We start from the raw sequence: 21,908 nt of genomic DNA on the forward strand, positions 1-21,908 counted from the left end.
AGAATTGAGCTGAATTTAGGGGAACAAAAATAAAACAAAAACTTTTTGTCTTAGTCTACATAGAAAAAAAAATCTTCATTCTAAAGATTAAATCATCATCAATTCTGGGAGAAAATAAATAAAATAATAATAATAAAAAAAAAATAAATGACACATTGCCTCCTTTCAGACATAAGTACCATTTCTTGTGCAACATTTTGTCTTCTACTTTTTGCCTTGTAGACTGACATTCAAATAATATTGCTTCCTTACCAGAAGAGGGAGCCCGGAGCCACTGCCTGAGCTCTGAGACTGCTCAATCAAGTCCTTCAGGGATTCTCCAGGGGGAATGTAGGTCTCATCCTGCTCCAGCCCAATGCTGTAGCGAGGCCTCGCCTCTTGCCGTTTGTACCTGCCATTTTGTATGACACTGAAATTAGCTTTGAATACAAGGAACACGGGGACAGTGAGTAATGCACATTATTCTCCACATTTGCTTCATTTGTAGGCACTTGGCTTCCTCAGCTTCCCTGAAGAATATGCTAGACTCACTGAGTGATATTTCCAGTTTTATTTCTAGCAAACTGTTTTCATCATCAAAATTCTAAGTCTAAAACTTGGAGACTACAATCAACTACATGTTTGCAAAGCAACCAGGTGCTTTTCTTTCAGAAACTTAAATAAATTTAACAAATAGACCAAGTAAATACCCGATTTTATCATATTGCCTGCAGTGGGGCTTTTAGAAGCAAAAGCAGATATGGGTCATGGGATCCATGAGTATTTAAAAAATCCAAGGAATTATTTAAACATAATGTGTGTAGATTATGGTAACATTCTAGACATACTTACATTCCTGTACCCCTTCTTTTTATGACCAGTTCCTCAACACATAAATATACTGAGAAGCGTTAGTTTTGTTTGTCCTGTACAAACTTTGTCCTATGGCTTTCTCACCTTCAGTAAAGGTTGTGCTTCAACCTGAAAGGCTTTTAAGGCTGTTGAGTGAAGGATTATATATGAAATATATCACACAGATATGCCTGTGACAAATGTGAACAGCTTTCATTTTTTCCTAAGGTCCATTTAAAAGTTTCCAAATTCTTGAGTCTCTAAAAAGGTAAAAGTTGGGAAGAATGCTAACTAGCTGGTAAAGTATTGATTATTTACCTGAAGTAGCAGAATATGATGATAAGCACCAGAAGTATGCTGCAGACAGTCACCGAGATCAGCAGAGCCTTGTGGTGAATGTTTCCTTCAGCAAAGTCTGTGGTTGAAAGCAGAACAGCAGGGGGAAAGGAGTGGGAAAATTTGATGCAAAGTCAGTATCAAAAGACACACACACCGAGCACAAGATTGTTGAAGTTGTGGATACCCCATCCCTAGAAGTGTTCAAGGCCAGGTTGGATGGGGCTTTGCGCAACGTGGTCTGGTGGGAGGCCCATGGCAGGGGAGTTGGTGCTAGATGATCATTAAGGTCTTTTCCAACCCAAACCATGTTGTCATTCTGCAATTCTGTGATGCTACTACAGCACTGTGCAAGGCGTCCTTGGATTTCATTGGGGTTCTGTGTGCACTTTCCCTCACTGAACAGGGCAGAAGTGGCATCCTCAGGAGCCTATGTGATGGTGCAGGCCTCGCCCCAGCAAAGCATGCATTTGCAATGCCCTGTTTGGCTCCAAATGAAACATCAATTAGGGAAAGCAAACCAGGACATCTCACTCTGTATCTTAACCCATGTGATCAGCAAGGACATGCAAAAATTACCGCCTCTGTCTTAAATCACTCATTAGCTAGTGTCCTATCAGTTAATATGATAATGAATATGATAATGGACAAATGAATAACCGCCTTTATCCTAGCAAGGAAACAGAGCAGACCATCCATCCCCTGAGAATGCAAGCCACTAGAGGCCTTGAAGATGAGTTTCCATCACTGCAGAATAATCCATCTCTCTGACCCCATTTTAAACACTTAAGTGGTAATTTTCCCCCCATTCATTCCACAGCAGCTCTGTATGCCAGCAAGTCTTATACTGGGGGCAAAACTACCCTTGCAGCAGTTCCTCTGAGAAACACTTTGAAGCTGAGCCATGTAAAATAATTTGAGGAAATGTCATTGCACAAAATCTACTAAGATGTTTCAGTCAATCTTTGCATGGAAGGCTATTACTGTGTTTTAAAGTGTACCATTAATCCCTAAATTTGTATTCTATACTCAGGCAAGCGCATCTGACCTTCATCCATGCACCCCTGCTGAAAAACAAAGATACCTAGCACTACTTTACTTTAAAGCCTCTGAAGTCTCAAAATTACATTTTAGCATGTACACACACACACCACTCTCAAAAAGTTGCTATCTGGAATATTGCAAATGAGGTATAAGTTTCCTGAAGCAATTCCAGCTACACCATGGCTTCTTGCATCTTCCATGCTAATGCCAAACACAAGGTAAAATGCAAGAAACCTATCCTCATCTACTTCTCCTAGAATAGCGCTATTGCATTTCTGATTTACAAGGGTAATGAGACAAGGAGATTCCTAAGGGACTCTTGGTTTACTGTCAGGCTCTTTTATTTTCGAGATCCAGTTTCTCCCTCTGTTTTTGCCCCCAAACTATTTCTTCCCTTCGCCTCCCTGCTACAAACAGAGATTACCTCCCAGCGCACCTTTTGATCATGCTGGTCATGTTTTAACCTGCCACTACCTGCTCCCGGAGCATTAACAATGTAAACACTCCAGCGACGGCCAATGCCTTTGAAAGGGGACACTGACACGATGTCTATCAGGAAAACACTGGAGCCCATCATTCCCACTGCAGTGGCAGATTTCTACCTGGCCTGGCACTCAGAGTGCTGCAAGCCGAAACTGAGAGCCCACTAGGGAAATCCAGACCTCTCCTCTGAAGGAAGGGCTGCTGAGGAGGACTAAAGGCTCTATTTTGTGCTTTAAGCAGCCTCAGTCTGCCAGGTATTTCCCTCTAGAATGTGTGGTTTGTAACACTTCATGATGTTGCACCCCATCAGCTGAGAAGAGCATAAACAGGGGTTTGCAGAGCTGTGTGGAGTGGTAGCACTGCACTACCACAACTTGAGATGTGCCAATGCAGTTCATGCTGCCTGTGTGTGGCTGAGTATGTACGTTGGGGAGAGGGATGATAAAATGCCAGATCTTTATCACATTATGATAATTTAAAATGATCCAAACATTGTGCCCGATGTTTCTAATGGGCTTCTCCCATTCTGACAGCGTAACAAATGTGGTTTGATCTTCCCCAAGGCCAGAAGGCATTTTGGAAGTGCTGTTTAGCTCTTACACAAACTTGAGACCAACACTGCAGAATTTTTCAGTATGCAGCTGTATGAAGCAAGTGCCAGGAAAGCAGGCAAGACATGATGGAAGGTGTCAGTGTTGGTGTAGGTGATGGCTCCCTGTGCACATCACTGCTGAACTGAGGCAGGTTGGTGCTGCTGGAGACCACCTCCTCTCTCCTCCTCCAGATCACGCTGCTCCCCAGGGAGCAGCAGGACAAATACCCCTTTCCCTGCACTGTTTTAGGCACCTGGGATCACCTCCAGGCAGAGGGACAGAGCGGCTCAGCCATGAGTCCACTTCATCACTGGGATCACCCACATCAGGGTGGGTGACGGAGATGCTCTGCTCTTTAAGAAGCCTGATGCTGTGCTTTTTATTTGTATGTTCCTTGGCAACTGCAACATTGCAAGAAGTGTGGTTATGAGAATAAGCAGCCGCTTCCAAGGAGGCAGCAGTGAGCTATGACCAGGAGTGTGGCGAGGGGAGCACAAAACAAAAAATCAGTAGGCTCAGGAAGCTTCGTCATGTACCTACCACTCGTACATAGCAGCAAAACCCAGCATGCAGCACACACCAGTTTTAGGTTGTAAGAAAACGGGGATGTGTGCAGGTGTCAGTAGTGATTGGCACAAAAGGGGAGAGGAGGTGGTGACAAAAGGAGTATCTTCAGTAATACAGCCTGCCAATCAGTCATTTTGCCATGATTTCTCCCCTCTGCACCTCTCATTCACCCCACTTCGCCACCCGCGGGGCACTGCTGATGCATGCGTTGAAATGCCATGCAGCAGGTTGAAGGGAGAAGTCAGCATATCAAAGGTTCCCCTCCCTCCCCAGTCCCCCCAGCTCCCAATGTTAAGATTATCCAAGCAAAAACTGCAGTGAAATCTGAGGCGTGGAGACTGTATGCACACATCAAACCCCGTCGTTCGTCCAATCGTTCCCTTGCCCATTCATCACTGGCTCTACAGGCAGGGAGCCAGACACGGTGGCACCACCACTTCTACTTATATAGGCTCTAAATCAGTAAAGATATATTTCTCCTTTCGACTGGTCTCAGCCTGCACTTTTGCTGGGATTTCCAGGAATATCTTTTATTGTTTAAAGCAGAGGTGTTATATCAAACCCAGCTATGATTCTCATTTCCTTACCAACACACACACCCAGCTGGGATGAGGATTTCGTGTTATCTCTGGGGTATTTTACCCTGCTAGTTCTGTACTGAGATGGGCTCGAACGTAAACTCAGCTGTTGTTACCTTCTTCTGTCTTGCATAAGAAAACCTTACTTTGACCAGTGTTAACTCTTCCAGTTCCCACCCTCATGCGCATGCATGGTCCTTCTTTCTTTTCATGGGGAGAGGATAAAACTGCCTTTCAGCACATGCCAGGTCTGGAAAAACACTTTCAGGACATAAGCTGCTTGCCTTTGTAGATGCTACCTTGGTGTGCGGGTCAATTTGCAGTTCAACAACCTCTGACCTGCAGCTGGACGATCTCCCTAGGCTGTGTTTCCCATGAGATATGACCTTGGATGTAAGTTCAGAAGCCAAATTTATGTTTGTTTTTTAAATGCTGAGTAACATACATATTTTTCACGGAATCCTGGAGGTCAGGAGGTTGTTCCTAGAAGCTTGTTTTTAGGTTAATCTTCTCTTTCTTGTACTTCTAGCCTATGTTAAATTTGATGGACACGTCTAACAGCTCTCACTCAATTATAGACAAATCTAAAAGTTTTCAGTGGACACAATGATCACAGTCAAGTACTGAACACTGGCAACAGTGGGCACACTGTATTTGTACATGGCTGTACTGAGCATCCTGCAATTCCAGCTATGGCTTTTCTTAGAGCTTTAAAACTAGAATTGAGCAACGGCAAATTAAAACAAATCTGACACTAAGAATGACATACCTGATCAAGGCTTTAATAAAGGTGCTGTCTTCAGCCCTGTTCAGCCACATCTAATGAAGCAATTTCTGAACTATATTTCCATGACATACTATCAGCATACCAGTAGTGCACAGCTTACCTCAAACAAAAATCTTCAGAGTATGTTGAGTGAACACACTGCCTTTTCTTTGTCATGATAAAGCAGACAATATGCAATATAAAGCAGCTAGAATCCTGTTCCAACTCTATGAAATTATTCTTTCAACAAATATTCCCTCTGCTGTTTAATGGGTCTGCCACCACTGAGCTCAAACAATGCTTTATTTACCCCATATACACACAAAGCGAAGCCAATTTTGATCCAAACAACTTCTGCCACTAGCAAAAGGTTGTTTTACTGTTTTCTGTATAAGCAGCAAGTGGTATAGCCAAATATCTAAAATCTTAATAAGGCAGATGTCTAGTGTTAGGCACTGGTTCAGTATTTTTAAGTAATTTAACACAGAACCAACTCAGTCAGAAACAAGAAGAAATTGTCTTCCAAACTGAAATGATATTTATTGATACACTAAGTAAGTGTGAACAAATACCAACTTCCTTGCAGAGCTTCTCCCGTGGTCCAAAGATATTTTTTAAATGAAAAAAAAAAAATATATATATATATATATATAGTACATAACTCTTACGTCGGAAGTCAAAATTTTATGAGGTTTCACTGACTTAATGGCTTGCTAGTAAAGAGTGAACTATTTACATACTACCCTCCACAGGCCTTATTCTGCAGCCCATCTGTGCAGAATTTCATAGGCATGAAGGGAACAGCTTATATAAGAGAAGGCTTCCTCTGAGCATGAATTTGTGCAAGTATTTGCTGCTTGCATAATTAAGAATGCATCTGCACACCAATTTGGATTTCCAACACAGAATGCTACGATTACAAATTCTCCTGCAACCTTGAACTGAATCTCCAGACTAAACTCAATGCTGACCAGCAAAAATCTTGGCCATTTTTGTCAATGCCAAGAATTTATTATGAAGGAACGTTACACTTACCACAGAATATTTTGTAAAATGGATCATGCAACATCTATGACAATATCGTGTGACCCTCATGCATATGGTGCTCATTGCATGTGTGCAACATGAGTAATAGCAAGCATCAGAAATTACAGGTCAAGGCACTGCTCTCCAGCTCAAGAAATTCAGCTACAATTTTTAATGAGGTTCATCTCCCTAATCATGTGCACCTGGAGGGGGGTGCTTTGGTTTTGGCTTTGTTTCTTCCTAAGACAGCAGCAGGAAAAATCCTTTGGGGACTGGTTGTACTTTCCCCTTACCTCGATTTTTCAGCGGAGGCAGCGTTGGGTGAAGATGTTTGTTACAGTAATCTTGGCCTGTGCAACATTCAATAGATCTTCTTTGGTGAGGAATAGGAGTGTCCTGAAACACACAGTTTCATAGAATGCCATGTAATTATTTGTGTTGTAAATAGACACCATCATTCTGGCACTGGAGAGAAAGGTGTGCTTGGTTGCTGGTTTGCAGAGTGCTACAGCTTTCTAGGCTGTGTGGAGTACGGATACTTGCCACCATGTGGAACTAAAAAAACTTCATATAAATAATTAAGAGATAAATTTACCCCTTACATATTTCTGTTGGTGCCCTAGCGCTGCAAAAGGGATGTGTTGCAACTAATGGTTCAAGACAGAGATCTGAAAGTCTCCTGTGCGCATTGGTTTGAATTATATTATAAAAATAACTTAGTATATTGTAAAAATAGTCTAGCTAGAGAAACACAGGAATTTCTGAACTGCTGTGTGGACTCATTTACGTGCCGCTTCTGCTCTCATGGGAAGCTGGGCAGAACACCTTTCACCGACCATGATACAGCCATGGCTAGATTGTTCCTGTACTCATGTCAAACCATTTAAGGTCAACTTTGGAAAAGTTAAACACTTCAGATCCATCTTGCTCCACTGCCCATACCCCTTTCCAGTCCCACTGCAAGACTTGCTCTCAGACAGGGCATTGTCAACTTAAAGTGAATTTCCAGCATCAGAAATCCAAAAGTCAAACGGAACTGCATGTAAGACATAAAGTTTGCTGTGGTCCATAAAATAATATCCTGACTAACTTTACCATGGGGACTTGAACTTGACTGCATTTCTCTAAATTTAAACTTCCTCTGAGCAATGGTATTGCTTGAAACAGCAGCGATAAAAACAAAAACTTAAGTTGTTGTAAAGAGCAGCTATAATGCCACCACCTTAAACCGTTCTGGGATGTAAATGCAATCCCCTCAGCAATTGATGCGGAGCAACTTTCTGCCAAATTAACAGAAGTGTAAAGCACAGCCATAGAAGTGTCTGTTGACTGCACTTCAACTGAAAGGCATCAAAAAGCCAAGCAATACCCAGGCAATTGAAGTTTTCTTACCCGACACTGGAAGTCCGAGCCCTCTAATCCTAGACATCCCTTGGTGACTAAATGTCCACCGGACTCATCTTCTTCTATTATGGTGAAGCAGTAGCCATCAGTGCTGAGGATTGGGAAGAAAGAATCATGAAAAGGTTCTGAAGTGTAAAATGTGCTGCTAAATACAAACTTCATCATTTCTCCTTGCAAGGAAAATCTGCCATTAACAATGTATTTCCTCTAATAGCATCATGAAATATAAAGAGCTGAAGCACTGTTGCACTTGTGGAAAAAAGCAGGCTGGAAGACTCGGACACCCACAGTAACCCGTCGATACAGTGCAGGACAGCTGACAGCACTGCAGATCACCACCACCATATTCACCTTTCCAACATTTCACAGCTACAAACCCCATTAACAAACAGCTTAATTCTCTGTAAATGCCTGCAGCCGTTAGAGTGTGAAGGCTTTGGAGACCTGCATAAGCACGAGTGTCAGTGCTCACAGGTCTGCCCTGTGTGTGGGAGCAAGGCATGGCTATCTGCACCATGGCAGGGACCTGGAAAGAGAGACGTCTTTGAGATACTCAGCATAAAATATTATTAAGAGTGATTTGTGATTCCTGTTTTAGCCATATTACAAACTGCAACACTCGTGTGTATGAGTCCTTGAGTTATCATCAACACCCTTCATAACTGTTTACTTGGGTTATAAGCCTGAAGTGATCCATAATGCTCCTGTTTACATGACCATGCACCACAAAGGACAAGTATACTAACAGATGGCTAGATGGTGCTGGTGATAAATGTCCTTCCTTTATGAAGGTCAAATGCCTCCATGCTATGGAAAGCAAGAGGAGGGCAGGAAAGGGGGGCTGCATTTTACTGAGATTGCTATACATTAATTTCTAAGCACTGGGGGGGGAGGGGGGGATATGTAAAGTGTGCGAGAAACACAAATTGACTGATTTGCAGGAAGAGGATCCAAAAATAATAATAATAATAATAAAAGAACTCTTTAATCCAACGCATTTAAGTCACATAAAAATAAATTACTCCTTTATTTTCCCAGGAAAAGAAGACCAGCTATTATGCTCAACGAGTATTTTTCCAAGGAGAAGAAACAAACTCAGTTAAAAAAAGGAAATAAAAAGAAAAAAAGGATTAGAAAATTTAAGCACAGCAAAATTTCAGGTGATTTGCTCCTTGCTAGGAGGAAAGGGCAGTCTTACAGAGCAGCAACAGAAAAGGCAATGAAGATGCAAGAATTGAGAGGAGCTGTTACACTTTGGATAGAGAAACGCAATTTGTAAGTATTAGCTACAGATAGACGTATGCTGGAAAGGATCATGACAAACATTTGCTGTGGCGTATTTTTATATTAGTGGTGCAGGGTCTAGCCACAGTAAGCTTATTACTTCAAATCATAATTTATCACTGGTTATTGACTTCTGGATTTGAAAAGTAACCAGCTGTACGTTACAAATTGCTTTCTCAGAGAAGCGAGTGAGGACTTCTACCTTCCTCCGACACTGTGCACATGAGCAAGGCAAAGGAGACAGCAACCCTTCTGGGCAACAGCCACCTTGATTTCATTGCTGAAGCTTAAGATAGGAATGATAGGATTGCCAAGAAGAGAGACTGTAAGGAATCCATTAGAGTAGAATATTAGATTAGATTAGATTAGATTTTATTTGTTTGCATGGTGCCTTTGATTCAAAGTAATGAGCAAATTTAACCCAGGGGACAGAGCAACAAAACAATAAATTGCAATCAAGTGAAACACAAAAATGAACTCCACAGCTAGCAGTCCACAGCAAAATAAATAAATAAATAAATACAATGTTCAGTTCACTGAAAGAAAGTGGTGGAAGAAAAAGTCAAATCGTTTGAAAAAAGAAGTGGGAAAGTCAGCAGTTTTATTTCACTTTTTCTTCCTTACTGGGGGACTCTGATACTTAGCTCATTTCAGAAAATTGGAATTAGGATCCTCAAGCACTTTAGTCCCTCTGACAATTTTACTCCAGATTTAAAAAGACAAACAATATTAGATTGAATAGAGCAAAATGGAAAAGTTATACAGCTCCAACAATAAGGGTGAACCGCATTCTTTACAGACAACAATATGTCTGTAATGACAGACAGTGTGAGACAATTAAAATAGCAATGCTGAGCAGAATAAATACTGGTACAAGTTGTTTCTACCTTTAAGGAAAAGAAAAAAAAAAAAAAAAAAAGTGTTCATGCAACATGAGAATTCTTTGTTTTATTGAAGATTTCTCATTTGAGCAAGAGGTAGAGGTGACTTTTCAGAAAAGAAAGAATTCTCTCTTACCTGCCTTCCCACCCCAAGCTCTTCTGCTTCACAGGCTGTCAAAAGAACTACACACTGCACAGAAAGTGCACAGAGCATCCCTGCTGTTTTATTGACTGCCTTACCTCATACTTAGAGGTAGAAATGAAAATGGGTTTACTATTCTAACAAGTTTGAAATAATTCTGCTAAGTCTGTATCATCTCTAACTTTATGTTTATTTTGGTGACAGCACAAACAGAAACATAGGTGCATGGCTGACGTACAAAGCAATAATAAAAATCTATTCTCTACTTCCTAGCTGCTTTTTTTTTCCCCATGCAGAATTATTATTTTCTTAAACTGTGTAATTTGAATTTTGTGTAATTTGACTGAGAATCTGTGATTGGTAAGTAAAGAAGGAATTCAACCTGAGGTTAGTGAATACATCCAGGTACACATCCGCAATCCTCCTCCACTAAAGCATTGTGTTACTGGGGTATGATGCAGGAGAGAGATTAAATACATGTTGGATGTGATCACTAATAAGCACAGATATGGTATGTCACATATTTGCCAAGAGCCAATTTTTACAGCCAAGAGTGAATTTTTACAGCCAAGACACATGCCAGGAAAATAGAGGGAGCTTAAAGCAGAAACACTGGCAGACACTGATGTAGAAGGTGCTGCTACAATTACAGATTACCCAAATGAAAGAAGTGATCTTAACTTAGACCTTTACTAAATGTTAGAAGAGAGGAACAGAGGCCAACAGCTCCGCAGCTGCTCATGCAGATGTCCTTACTGGCCAACAGCCATTTCTCACAGAAGATGCAATACCTTAGCTACCAAAACTTGCCTGCTGACGATTTCCTGTCCTGCTCTCTGTATGTGTGACACAGCCAGGTATGGCAAAATATAGCTTGGAAAAGCAACGTTGTTCCTTTATTCAGTGCCTATGGCAAGCAGATGGGTTAAATAACCTGATGAAAAGATTTCTTGTCTTTAATTTCATTTGCAATTGAGTCCATATGGACGTTGTTATTTTTGTCCACCCTTCCTCTTTATATTCCTGGTTTTGATATCAGAAAGAATTACGCTGTCTTTTCATTTCCATCCAAAACAACAGGACAAATTTCTGCATTGTTTTTAAAAGATGATTAAAAAATGTTAAATTATTTTATCTCCAGAAACTGGGAAGTTCATATACTTCTGTAAAGGTTGGCTGAAATAACCTAATTCAAAAACTGTCTGACTCCTAATCTGCATCTAATTCACATGATTTGTCACATCCTTCACTTAAGGAAAACAATGAAAGCCAAATTTAGCAAAACATTGTCTCTGGATACTGTCCAGAAAACAAAGAGCCCTTGTAAATGTGTTCAATACAGGCTAATTTGCCAGGAAAAAAATAATACAGCGAGTGGCTGTGCATCAGGGAAGTAACGTGAAACCAAGTGAGAAGAGCATTGCACAGTTGTTGAGCCAGATGCACCTTCATGTGTTTGCATAACTACTCAAAGGCAAGGAGAGGTTGGAGAGCTAGGTTGGAGAGCTGGGCGATCACCAACCGCATGAAGTTCAATAAGAGCAAGTGCCGGGTCCTGCACCTGGGACGGGGAAACCCTGGCTGCACGTACAGACTGGGTGATGAGACGCTGGAGAGCAGCCTAGAAGAGAGGGATCTGGGGGTCGTGGTAGACAGCAAGTTGAATATGAGCCAGCAGTGTGCCCTGGCAGCCAGGAGGGCCAACCGTGTCCTGGGGTGCATCAAGCACGGCATCGCTAGTAGGTCAAGGGAGGTGATTGTCCCGCTCTACTCTGCGCTGGTGCGGCCTCACCTCGAGTACTGCGTGCAGTTCTGGGCACCACAGTATATAAAGGACATGAAACTGTTGGAGAGTGTCCAGAGGAGGGCTACGAAGATGGTGAAAGGCCTGGAGGGGAAGACGTACGAAGAACGGCTGAGGTCACTGGGCCTGTTCAGCCTGGAGAAGAGGAGGCTGAGGGGAGACCTCATCACAGTCTACAACTTCCTCGTAAGGGGGTGTCGAGAGGCAGGAGACCTTTTCTCCATTAACACCAGTGACAGGACCCGCAGGAACGGGGTTAAGCTGAGGCAGGGGAAATTTAGGCTGGACGTCAGGAGGGGGTTCTTCACAGAGAGGGTGGTTGCACACTGGAACAGGCTCCCCAGGGAAGTGGTCACTGCACCGAGCCTGTCTGAATTTAAGAAGAGATTGGACTGTGCACTTAGTCACATGGTCTGAACTTTTGGGTAGACCTGTGCGGTGTCAAGAGTTGGACTTGATGATCCTTAAGGGTCCCTTCCAACTCAGGATATTCTGTGATTCTATGGTTCTATGAGTGACATGCAGATGTAACAACGCAAAGAAGCTGGCTTAGAGCAGGACCAAGTTTCTGGCCCCAGTAGTCCTCAAGATGGTGATGCCTGTCCTAACACACTCTGCCGTGCTTGGCACCTTTTGGCATCACACTGAAGCCACTACAATAAAGTTAATGGTAATGGTGTTCAGTGATGACCCTACCATGCGACAGACAGAGAACAGAGTGTACCCAACACATCCTAGCAGAGCATCTTTTCATATATACTGTATCTCATGTAGGTCTATCAGTCAATATATCTCTGAACTATCTGCCCATATTATTCTCCCAGGACTGAGGCCCAGCCCAGCCCAGCCAATGTGTCTTGCATTACTCTACTAAATCACAGTTCAGATCAAGCTGTTTTCCTTGACAAGCAGGGTCACAATGCAGAAAACAAGCCACAATGCCAACCTACTAAGAGGCTGACAGCCCAGGAAGCTTTCCAGGCTTCGTGATGAGTACATGAGACTTGACAGGTCTACAGAACTGATAGCGTAACTTGGGGTGTGTCAGTAGCACCAAGCATGGGTACCTCTGCAAGTTCACCAGCACCTTTGGCTTACGTGCAAAATCCATTTCAGTAGATGTGACAACTATTAAGAAGGAAACACTTAAAATAAAGCTACTCATTTTCCTCTATTACTTTTCACTTTTCTTTTTATTTGTTTCTTTTGCCTCCCAACATTTAAACACAGCCCAATTCTTTTTGTTTACACTGTGGTTGAATTTGCATGACACAGCTTCTTTTTTAATGCTAGGGCAGCCTTAACATGGATGTATGCTACTTTGGAATATTTTCTTGGTTCAGGTAAATGTGATACTCAAGGGGAGTCTTAGGTATTCCAGCACAATAACACCAAAGTAGTGCCACATGGTAAAAAAGAAAAAAAAAAAAAAAAAGGAGAATAATACAATAGGTCTCAGTACAGGGAGACTGGACTTGTATTACTATTTAGCATAAGGTATATATTAAAAACCTGTATGGGCAACCCCTGAGCAAAACTAAAAACAAGTAATGTCTGCAGCATAGCTGGAAAGCATGGGATGGGGATTTGGCCTTTAAGTTTAAACACTTGGGGAGAAGTCACCTGCTGAGTCATGTATAAGACATATGGCCCTGGCAGAGGAAAGTGTGGAGCTTGCAAGAACTCATTGACTTTTGTTTTTTTTTTGTTTTTAACCATCAAAGTGGGCTTAACTGCCTCCTATGCAGCCCTATATAAAGGCTTACATTACAAAATAAAGTTAAATGGAATAAAATTGAAAGGCATCATCTCATCATGGTTCCTTTATTAGAAACTTTACCCTAAAAATTAAAGCTGATTAAAAGAAAGAGGACTTGAACTCAGTGCTTTGGCCCACTATTGAAATCTTCATCCTTCTGCACACCAAATTACAATGAAATCCATCAGCCACTATCCATCATTTATCAACAGTCCTGGCTATCAGGGGAGGTCCCAATCGACTGGCGGCTAGCAAATGTGACGCCCATCTACAAGAAGGGCCGGAGGGCAGACCCGGGAAACTACAGGCCTGTTAGTTTGACCTCAGTGCCAGGAAAGCTCATGGAGCAGATCCTCCTGAGAGCCATCATGCAGCACTTGCAGGGGAAGCAGGAGATCAGGCCCAGTCAGCATGGCTTTATGAAAGGCAGGTCATGCCTGATGAACTTGATCTCCTTCTATGACAGAGTGACGCGCTGGGTGGATGAGGGAAAGGCTGTGGATGTGGTCTACCTTGACTTCAGCAAGGCTTTTGACACCGTCTCCCACAGCATTCTCCTCAAGAAACTGGCTGCTCTTGGCTTGGACTGGCGCACGCTTCGTTGGGTTAGAAACTGGCTGGATAGCCGGGCCCAAAGAGTCGTGGTGAATGGAGCCAAGTCCAGTTGGAGGCCAGTCACTAGTGGCGTCCCCCAGGGCTCGGTGCTGGGGCCGGTCCTCTTTGATATCTTCATCGATGATCTGGACGAGGGCATCGAGTGCACCCTCAGTAAGTTTGCAGATGACACCAAGTTAGGTGCGTGTGTCGATCTGCTTGAGGGTAGGAAAGCTCTGCAGGAGGATCTGGATAGGCTGCACCGATGGGCTGAGGTCAACTGCATGAAGTTTAACAAGGCCAAGTGCCGGGTCCTGCACCTGGGGCGCAATAACCCCAAGCAGAGCTACAGGCTGGGAGAGGAATGGTTGGAAAGCTGCCAGGCAGAGAAGGACCTGGGAGTGATGGTGGATAGTCGGCTGAATATGAGCCAGCAGTGTGCTCAGGTGGCCAAGAAGGCCAACGGCATCCTGGCTTGTACCAGGAACAGCATGACCAGCAGGGCTAGGGAGGTGATCGTCCCCCTGTACTCAGCTCTGGTGAGGCCGCACCTCGAGTACTGTGTTCAGGTTTGGGCCCCTCGCTACAAGAAGGACATCGAGGTGCTTGAGCGGGTGCAGAGAAGGGCGACGAAGCTGGTGAGGGGCCTGGAGAACAAGTCCTACGAGGAGCGGCTGAGGGAGCTGGGCTTGTTCAGCCTGGAGAAGAGGAGGCTCAGGGGTGACCTTATCGCTCTTTTTAGGTACCTCAAGGGAGGCTGTAGCGAGGTGGGGGTTGGCCTGTTCTCCCACGTGCCTGGTGACAGGACGAGGGGGAATGGGCTTAAGTTGAGCCAGGGGAGTTTTAGGTTAGATGTTAGGAAGAACTTCTTCACTGAAAGGGTTGTGAGGCACTGGAACAGGCTGCCCAGGGAAGTGGTGGAGTCACCATCCCTGGAAGTCTTCAAAAGACGTTTAGATGTAGAGCTTAGGGATATGGTTTAGTGGAGGGCTGTTAGCGTTAGGTTGGAGGTTGGACTCGATGACCTTGAGGTCTCTTCCAACCTAGAAAATTCTGTGATTCTGTGAAAATTCAATCCCATCATCTGGAGAACATGAGAACGAAAATAAAATCAGTCAGGTGAATTATCACCTCTGGTAATGCTGGAAAAGCAGCTTAATTATTTTATTGCATTAGATAACCAAAGCTACCTCAAGACTCAGTTGGGCAGAAACAGTAAGAAATTAAACTCTATCAGCCTGATCTCTAAAACTGTCAGCATTTATTTGTGAATGGAAAAAGAATACAACTAGGTACTTAATCAGCCTCTGTCTTTATTGCAATCCCATTACAGTCATAGCCAATTAAATCTAACACTACTTTTAAAAATATGCAATTAATTATGATTAGACACAACTGCTCATGCGCTCATTTTGTACATGCAAAATTTGAAATAGAACAGGAAAACGAGGCCCTGGTTGTTTTCAAAGCAGCTTTGAGCTTCTTTATTGAAAGCCTTTTATGAATTGTACAGATGTTCTCAAAGAAGAATTAAGTTTCATCACACTACAGCAGGTTAACATACCCTTCAAACAGAGGATTGTGAACCTTTTACAAATATCTTAATAATCAGGGCTGGGGGTGCACTAACGAGCTTTAATTACCCTGAGTGGCCCCACCTGGGACTCCCCCACTCCCTACACATGACCTTGCCCAGGAGCTCTATTTAAGCTCAGGTCCAAGCTCTACAGTACAAGAATGCTAGTCTCCTCCTCTATCTACTGCTGTTCCTTCCTGGAGCTGGCTGACCACTTGCTATAGCCATCGAAAGACTCCAAGCCATCTGCTGCGTTCAGGTACCCTGGGGGGAGAAGGGTAAGGGTGGGTGAGGGCACGGCTAGCCCTAGCATTACCCCCTGCTCATGGCTTGGTCCACCAGGCAGAGCAGCCCCTTACTGCTCCCTGCCACCAGCTCTCTTCTTGATGAACTTTCCCTGTAATGGGTCTTCTAGAACTTGGTGTGCTTGTGGACTATCTCACCTTAAAGTATATCCTTCAAGCAAAATACTGATCTGCTGTTGTTATAGAAAGCAATATGAATTTGAAGCTGTGGTGTTATTGATAACTTCCTAAAGTATTACTACACTTAAGCTGTAGAAGTACAGAGAGAGTGGAATTGTATACAGGAACACAGCAGGCTGTTCAAGGATCTGATACACTTGTGGCTTAAGAATATTGACTTCAAACTTCTAAAAACACAGTTATAGAAAGGATTTCAAATGGCCACCAGATGGCCTCATTTTTATACAAACTCTCAAGACACTGCTGCTCCAGTCAGCTTGTATAATCTGATAGATAAATAGTTGTGGTAGCGGACTAAAACCTTCAGGTGGGATGGCAGACTACTTCTCATAAGAAATTCCCTAACAGTGACTGTGATAGGGATACCTCTTATTCTGAGAAGTTTAATTAAAGCACACCTGGAAATGCCTTCCCATCGAACTCTGGGAGCTCCCCCTTGCTCCTGGGCACACAAAGCTTCCCTGCTTCAGTGGGAGCTTCAGCGAGGACAACGTGATGCTTTGCTGAGCTCAGGCAGCTGAGAGACCCGTAGACCTGAGTGCAGCTCAAGTCTTAACAGATTCTCAGACATGCTGAGAGGATTCGATTTTTTGTAAAATGTAGAAAGCTTTTAGTGACTACATCTGAGGGAGGAAGATAATTAATGCAATAACTTTTAATCTGAACAGTTCACTTATTCTTCAGTCAAACAGCACAATCAATACTACTTGAACTTCACTATGGTGAATTTGCCTTTATAGTGATGTTAAATAACAATTCCTGAGTGCTTTCAAACTGTGCCAATAGTCATTCAGGCTAACAGGAAAGTTACAGACTGACTAGTAGAATGATTCCCAACACAGGGGTAACTAATAATCCCTGCTTACCTGAGCAGACTTGGTCAAATCATTTGAAAGCTGGTCTCAACCCAGGCAGCTAACCAGATACCTAAAAACTACTTTCCTAATGTTAGGCTTAACTCCCTTCTTCATACAAGTTCCCTTTAAATTTTTCACCCTTAATTCCATCTAAACAGTTGGGAATTGAGGAAGTAAAATATTAGACTAGAGGTTAAGGAGATATAAGAAAAACAAAGGATGCTGTGCCTGTTTTCCTTTGGCCCTGCTATAGCCCTCACCCCAAGGTATGGGGAGCCACAGCAAGTTTTACTATTCTGAAAAAGGAGTATTGCTGGTAAACCACGGAGGCATTTAACTTCAATTAATTAAAAACTTTAGGCCTGCATTTCTCTAAACTCTTCACCAATTATACCATAGCTTGTTGGGCAAGGTGGGCAGCATTCAGCTGACAGCACAGGATAGGATAAATGAGTAGGTCTGGATGAAACATGTGTCTTTTGGCTGACATTAAAAAACAATAATGTAAGTGCTGTTTGTGAAACAATGTGCAACCTCAGCCCTACCCAGCTGAAGTATAAGCCTTGTTCAGTGGGTTCCTTAGCATGGATACTCTTGGGCTTTCCAATTCATGGAGTTAAGTCATCTGCATCTTTGCTGTTTACTGCATGTAAGATAGCATGTGTGAAAGCAGCGGCTCTGGCTGGGCAGGAACAGGAAACAGCCGATTCACACTGCAGGGGATCTGCAAATTGGTATCTCAAAGGGTGTTTACAACTCTTTAAATGGACTGCCATGTGAGAGCAGTTAGGTCCAACATTTAGATTGAGCATGGGTTTGAAGGAAGAGGGTAGAAAGAGGGAAGTAGTATTTACGGCTATCAACCAGAACTTCAGTATAATTCAGTGTGAAAATGGAGGCCAAGCAGAACTAAGTCAGGCTACAAAATGCTCAAACCCAACAGCAATCTGGTCTTCAGCAACCTCAGGTATTTCTCCATCTATCTCTTCACTCTGCTGCGAAGAGCTAGCCAATACTGACATGGTGTCAGACTGTCTCACCTCAGATATAACTGCATACCCAGTCCTGTGGCCAGCTCTGATGCTTCTTTCAGACCCTCAACTCTACTAGACTATAGCACATAGTAAATAACTCATATTTTACTTGTATTAAGTCAACAGATTAAAAAGTTGAAACAGATCAAGTGCTCATCCTTACCTTGCTTCAAAGGCAAACTGTAACACCTGATTTGGCATGAGATGCATGTAGACAACTACCCTCATTCAGCAGTAATAGTGCATGTGCTGCAGGAGCACCCTACAGCAAGAATTGTATTTGGGGTTGGGAAAGAGCAGCATGCTCCTACTGCAGATATTTTTGGTTTCCTCTCCTGGTGCAGGCAGTGTCGGTGTAATACAGCCAACCCTTCAAGGGTTACAGGACTGCACAGCTGGACATGCCTTCTCCCAGGGAGGCAGGAAAGTCTGACTTCTGACCCCTGGGGAAGCAGACTCTAACCCAAATGGAAGTCTGTATTACTCTAACCAAACATTGCTGCATAAAACAAGAGTACACAGCTATTATAAGAAAATACCTAACATTTCACCTCAAAAGAGAGGACCTTTATTCTGTGTTGGAAGCAGGAAAAAACAAAGGCTTGAGGGCCTACAAGAGACATTTCAGCTGTTGTTTAAAAAAAAATAATCCAGAGCAGGTTTCTTATAATAAATCATGCTTCATGAAGAGTGATTATAAATTTATAAGCATTTACAGATGCATCAGTGTATCTCCATTAAGTCCCCTCTCATTAACTGCATGTACCTCTTAAAGACCAGGTCCTACCTCTCATATGAAAAGAATGAATACAAGTATCCAAAACTTGGTGTGAATACCCTAATATTAAAATATAGATGTGTAGTAAGCATCTAGGTTAAAAAAAACCAAACATCCAAACTCTTAAGTGTAAACAACTCATTTGTTCAAACAAGAACTGCAGAATGACCACAAATGAGTTTTCCCAGGCTTTACAACCAAATATGTTTCACAAACCTGCAGGTGCTGTTAACAGAGTCCTCTGGACAATGGTGATGGCACTGACAAGACAGCTTCTTCTGTGGAGGGGCAGGTGCTGTGCTCTCACCATCTTTTCTGCTTTCCATGCTCAACTTGCTGGAGCTTCTCAAGGGCATGTTGTCCAGAAAACTAGCTGGAAATTAAGGGGGAAGAGAAAAAATTCAAAGCATGATTTCAAGACTTTGAATGAATGGTTTAAAGTATTCCTACCCATCAAAATTTGAGAAAGCTATTTGAACCAGGAGTTCACTACAGAACAGTTTTCTCTAGATGCCTCTGAAATGGTCACTGTGGTGTGTGATGTTTACTGGGCCTCAGCAACCTTAGATCAAAGGTGCTGATGTTCAAGTTCTGCTGCTGGCAGCATTGCAGAGAGGTGGTGTGCTTTTCAGACTGTGGAGTGTGGCTTTTCTCCTACTGCACTACATAGGTCAGATCCTTGATTACACCTTTGCACTTTCTTTGTCTCTATACTTGGCACACATCTATACTCACTGAAACTAAAACAGCAGGATTTACAGTACTCAAGGCAGAGCAGAACACGGACGTGCAATTTAGCAAAGATTTAACAGAAAGTGATGCTCTTTCAAGTTCAACAGCACTTTGTCACTGAGTTGTACAAGCATCACTTGAAAGACAAGGAAAAATAGCTTACTGATATTCTTTAAAAATCTATAAACCATGTCAAATGCAAGAACATGTCCTAGAATGAAAAAAGCTGAGATCCATGGAGGTGATTACTCCTGACAATATCAGGGTACTGAAACTTGTTCTTGGTGCAGTAGAGCTGGAGATGCTGGTGAGGGGCTAGGAGCTGTTTAAGTGACTTGTTCTTCCCCCTGCCCCAGTTCTACTCAAATATCAGCTTTCGGTGCTTGTGAATATTTTAAGCCTCAAAGACAATGAGATCAGCATAAAAAGCTTCAACTGGCAGTTTCTCACTTTCCTCTTGCTTCCCTGCAAGAATTCTTACTAAAGGCTCCCTTATGAACACAGTCTCCAACAGAGCAGTTGAAGAGCAAGCTTGAAATTCTTCATTTACTGTTAGGTCTTCAGAAACAAATGGCGTTATTATACAACACTGTTTAGCTCTAATTAAAATCCTCCTCGTATCTCCATCACCGGGACTGATATATTGTGGAGCTGACAGAAAACTCCATCCTCTTCAACTCCCTAGGGAGAGATGGGGTAGACAAACAGGCAGAGGTGATGGGAACAAGCATCTACTTGATGGGCTTAGATGGAAAGCAATGACTGAGAACAAGCTGAAAGGCACTGAAGCAGAGACTGGAGAATGAGCAGGGCTGATCAAGCAGCCCGTGCCCTTAGGAGGACTAAGGAAGCCTACTCTATGCTTCTGGGCATGCATGCATGTTACCTCCCAGCTTCATGTCCTGCTGCCTTCTGCCAGTTCTGGCAGGAAAGCCTTGCATATGAAAGGCACTGGCAACAACTGGCAGGTATGCTCTAGTTTTCTTCACATGAGCTGTCCTTAGCGAACTGGGGGAAATGCTGAAACTCATTAGCTCCGAGGAAAGTGGGGCTTCCTACTTAAAGACATAGGATTCTAACAAATGTTAGCTTTGCGAAGATCATGCACTCCTTGCATATTAGTATCAGGGTGATGCACAGGAAATACAATCATTCACCATATCAGATTATAACATCTGTGAAATACAAAACTCATATGGCTTGATCTTCAGATTTCTTCAGTACCTATACATCCCATTGAAACCAATTTGAGGTTTTGATTAGCTCAGCTCTTCAGAAAGTCAAACCAGAAAACTCATTACAAAGCATACACAAACTATGGGCTTTTAACCCAGCATCAAGATATTAATTGCATTAATGACACAAGTGGCTGTTGAATATACTTCTAAAATCTTGACAAAATTAGAACTCAGTGGTTTAGTTGACTCGGGATGCATAGCATATTTATTTGCTCATAGCTGTAACTTAAGATGCAGCAGGTGTTTAAGGGAAAATGCAGTGTTTGTTTCTCACAACATAAAATTTTAAAATGCAGCTTGTATACAGAAAATTAGTATCAGGAGATGTTTGCTCCCTGGGTCACAGGATTAGAGATGAAATAAATTCTTTCAATCAGACTTACTTGCTTACTGCTACATGGGGAATATTCAATTATTAATATTCCTGTCAAGAATTTTCAAATTTCAAGCTCATAAAGCAACAAAATGACCTTCTAGCTCATTAGGCAACTGAGTGAAACCCTGTGCTCTCTGTAAGGGCTTCTTCAACACAATACCAGCAGGGTCTTTCTTCAACAAAGGAAGAATGCAGAAATGGAAGCGTTTTACACCTAGCATTAAAAAAGGAAAGGCTTCAGCACTTTGAAACTTTTTTTAAAAAAAAAAAAAAAGGTTAACATACATGCAACTGTAATTTAAACTTACTTAGTTGTTTGTTACCTCTTTCAATAAGTAAGAGTTCTGCCCACTGCTCATTAGGGATAGGATCAAGAACAGCTTCTGCAGAACTTGCTGTAAACAGCAGCTTACATCTCTAGACCTGTTTGTATCCCTGGATAAAATGAGGCAGGTGGGAGCCGCTGAACTATAATCTGAAATCTGAAGTACTGTCAAAACCACAGGTGGCTGTAGAGAGATATAGTTTGGTTTGAGAAAACTTAGTATGATTTAGGCTGCTTGGTGTTCATACTTGCACTTCCAAGAGACTTAAATAGGGGATGTAGCCTAAGATTTTTGTTTCCTGGTCACGTCCAGGTCAAAACTAGCGGAAAATCATTGCAGTTCAGTGTCTAATGCATGAAATCAAATATAGCTAAGAGGTATGAGTAGGATACTCTCAGGCCCTTTTTCATCTTC

The 21,908-nt window shown here is 42.5% G+C and overlaps 1 protein-coding gene across 1 annotated transcript in view; it reads right to left on the minus strand.

Annotated features, from left to right (window-relative positions):
* BMPR1B (bone morphogenetic protein receptor type 1B) overlaps nt 1–19,184 on the minus strand; it is a 32,256-nt gene extending 13,072 nt beyond the window's left edge. The window contains exons 1-5 of the mRNA XM_032186882.1: nt 19,039–19,184; nt 7,617–7,719; nt 6,518–6,620; nt 1,150–1,246; nt 253–391 (exon numbers count right to left, since the gene is read on the minus strand). Coding sequence (XP_032042773.1) covers nt 253–391; nt 1,150–1,246; nt 6,518–6,620; nt 7,617–7,719; nt 19,039–19,178 — 582 coding nt within the window. The 5' untranslated portion in view covers nt 19,179–19,184. The remainder of the gene's footprint in view (nt 1–252; nt 392–1,149; nt 1,247–6,517; nt 6,621–7,616; nt 7,720–19,038) is intronic.
* Between the last annotated feature and the right edge of the window lie 2,724 nt (nt 19,185–21,908).

The sequence above is a fragment of the Aythya fuligula genome, chromosome 4 (assembly GCF_009819795.1).
Source record: "Aythya fuligula isolate bAytFul2 chromosome 4, bAytFul2.pri, whole genome shotgun sequence".
In the NCBI taxonomy this organism is placed as follows: domain Eukaryota; kingdom Metazoa; phylum Chordata; class Aves; order Anseriformes; family Anatidae; genus Aythya; species Aythya fuligula.